General features: G+C 41.4%; 1 protein-coding gene and 1 long non-coding RNA gene across 2 annotated transcripts in view; both read left to right on the plus strand.

The window, feature by feature from the left end:
* Positions 1-275, plus strand: part of LOC119468342 — a 617-nt gene extending 342 nt beyond the window's left edge. The window contains exon 2 of the long non-coding RNA XR_005197005.1: positions 116-275. This is a non-coding gene — a long non-coding RNA (uncharacterized LOC119468342). The remainder of the gene's footprint in view (positions 1-115) is intronic.
* The window catches only part of CCT2 (chaperonin containing TCP1 subunit 2), an 18,680-nt gene extending 17,921 nt beyond the window's left edge, over positions 1-759 (plus strand). Inside the window, exon 11 of the mRNA XM_037731617.1 lies at positions 485-759. Within this exon, the coding sequence (XP_037587545.1) occupies positions 485-515 (31 nt within the window). The 3' untranslated portion in view covers positions 516-759. The remainder of the gene's footprint in view (positions 1-484) is intronic.
* Positions 760-1,578: the final 819 nt, after the last annotated feature.

Consider the following 1,578-nt stretch of genomic DNA (forward strand, 5'->3'; position numbering starts at 1 on the left):
GGGTTTCACCATGTTGACCAGTATGGTCTCGATCTCTTGACCTCGTGATCCACCCGCCTCGGCCTCCCACAGTGCTGGGATTACAGGCTTGAGCCACCGCGCCCGGCCTGGTGAGGTGCTTCTTGTTGGTGGGGGTTTCTGCAGAGTCCCAAGGCGGAACAGTCCTGATGTGCAGGGCATCACACTGAGAGGGGCTGAGTGGCTAGCTCAGGCCTGTCTTCCTCCTCTTCTAAAGCCAGCAGTCCCGTTCCTATGTAACCCACTAGTCCATGACATGACCTGGTCACTTAAAGGCCCAACTTCCAGTATTGCCGCGTTGGGGATTAAGTTTCTATGTGAGTTTTATAGGGGAAAAACATTCAGTCCATTGCAGAGTTATAATAGTTTTAATACAGGATTCTAATTGTGTTTGTATTTATTATAATACTTTGGATAAAATCATGCTTTTCATTTTTTACTACTGACTTTTTTCTTACTCTCATAGGAAACGTGTCCCTGATCACCACCCTTGTTAAGCATTCCCATGTGCTGTTGATCACTGGACCAGTTTCTAGCAAAGTTGTGTTTGAAAGATAGCCTCTTAAAGAAGACAGTGCAATCTGTTTATCGGTGCCCATTATATCCTTAAATTTGGACATTTAGCTGACCTTCTCTTTTAACATGGGTCTAATTTATTTGCCACGTAATTTTCCATACAAATCACTTGATTTAAAAGTTCATTTCTCATACTGTGCATTAAAATAAAAATTTGAACAATTACTTGGTTCTTATGTCTTACTGATTTGTGTGTATTCTACTTAATGGAAATTAATGATTATTTTCAGTATAGCATTTTCCAGCTTAATGATTGACCATCTACATTTGATATGATAAACACACCATATATTAATCTTTTGGTTTTGTTCTTGAGCCATAAGAACACTCAATCATGGCCCGGCGCAGTGGGTCGTGCCTGTAACCCCAACATGTTGGGAAGCCAAGATGGGTGGGTCACTTGAGGTCAGGAATTTGAGACCAGCCTGGGCAATATGGAGAAACCCTGTCTCAGTATACTAACAATACAAAAATTATCTGGACATGGTGGTGGGTGCCTGGAATCACAGTTACTTGGGAGACTGAGACAGGAGAATTGCTTGAGCCTCAGGGGCAGAGCTTGCAGTGAGCCAAGATCGCACCACTGCATTCCAACCTGGGTGACAGTCAAGTTCTGTCTCAAAAAAAAAAAAAAAGTGTTAAGTTTTGCTTAATGGTATATAATTTGGTGTAGCGAAAATGATATAAACTGGTACTCATTTAATTTTGTGTAGCCTAAGTACTTTCTCTTGCATTGGAAAAAATTGCGATGCTTTCTGTTATGTATTTATTTTTATTTTATTTTTAAAATTTTTTTGAGATGGAGTCTCACTCTGTTACCCAGGCTGGAGTGCAGTGGCGCAATCTTGGCTCACTGCAACCTCCACCTCCTGTTTTCAAATGATTCTCTTGCCTTAGCCTTTCAAGTGGCTGGGATTACATGATAGATAGCCTGCCACCATGCCTGGCTAATTTTTGTATTTTTAGTAGAGATGGGGTTTTGCC

Source organism: Cebus imitator, unplaced genomic scaffold, assembly GCF_001604975.1.
Source record: "Cebus imitator isolate Cc_AM_T3 unplaced genomic scaffold, Cebus_imitator-1.0 Scaffold414, whole genome shotgun sequence".
In the NCBI taxonomy this organism is placed as follows: domain Eukaryota; kingdom Metazoa; phylum Chordata; class Mammalia; order Primates; family Cebidae; genus Cebus; species Cebus imitator.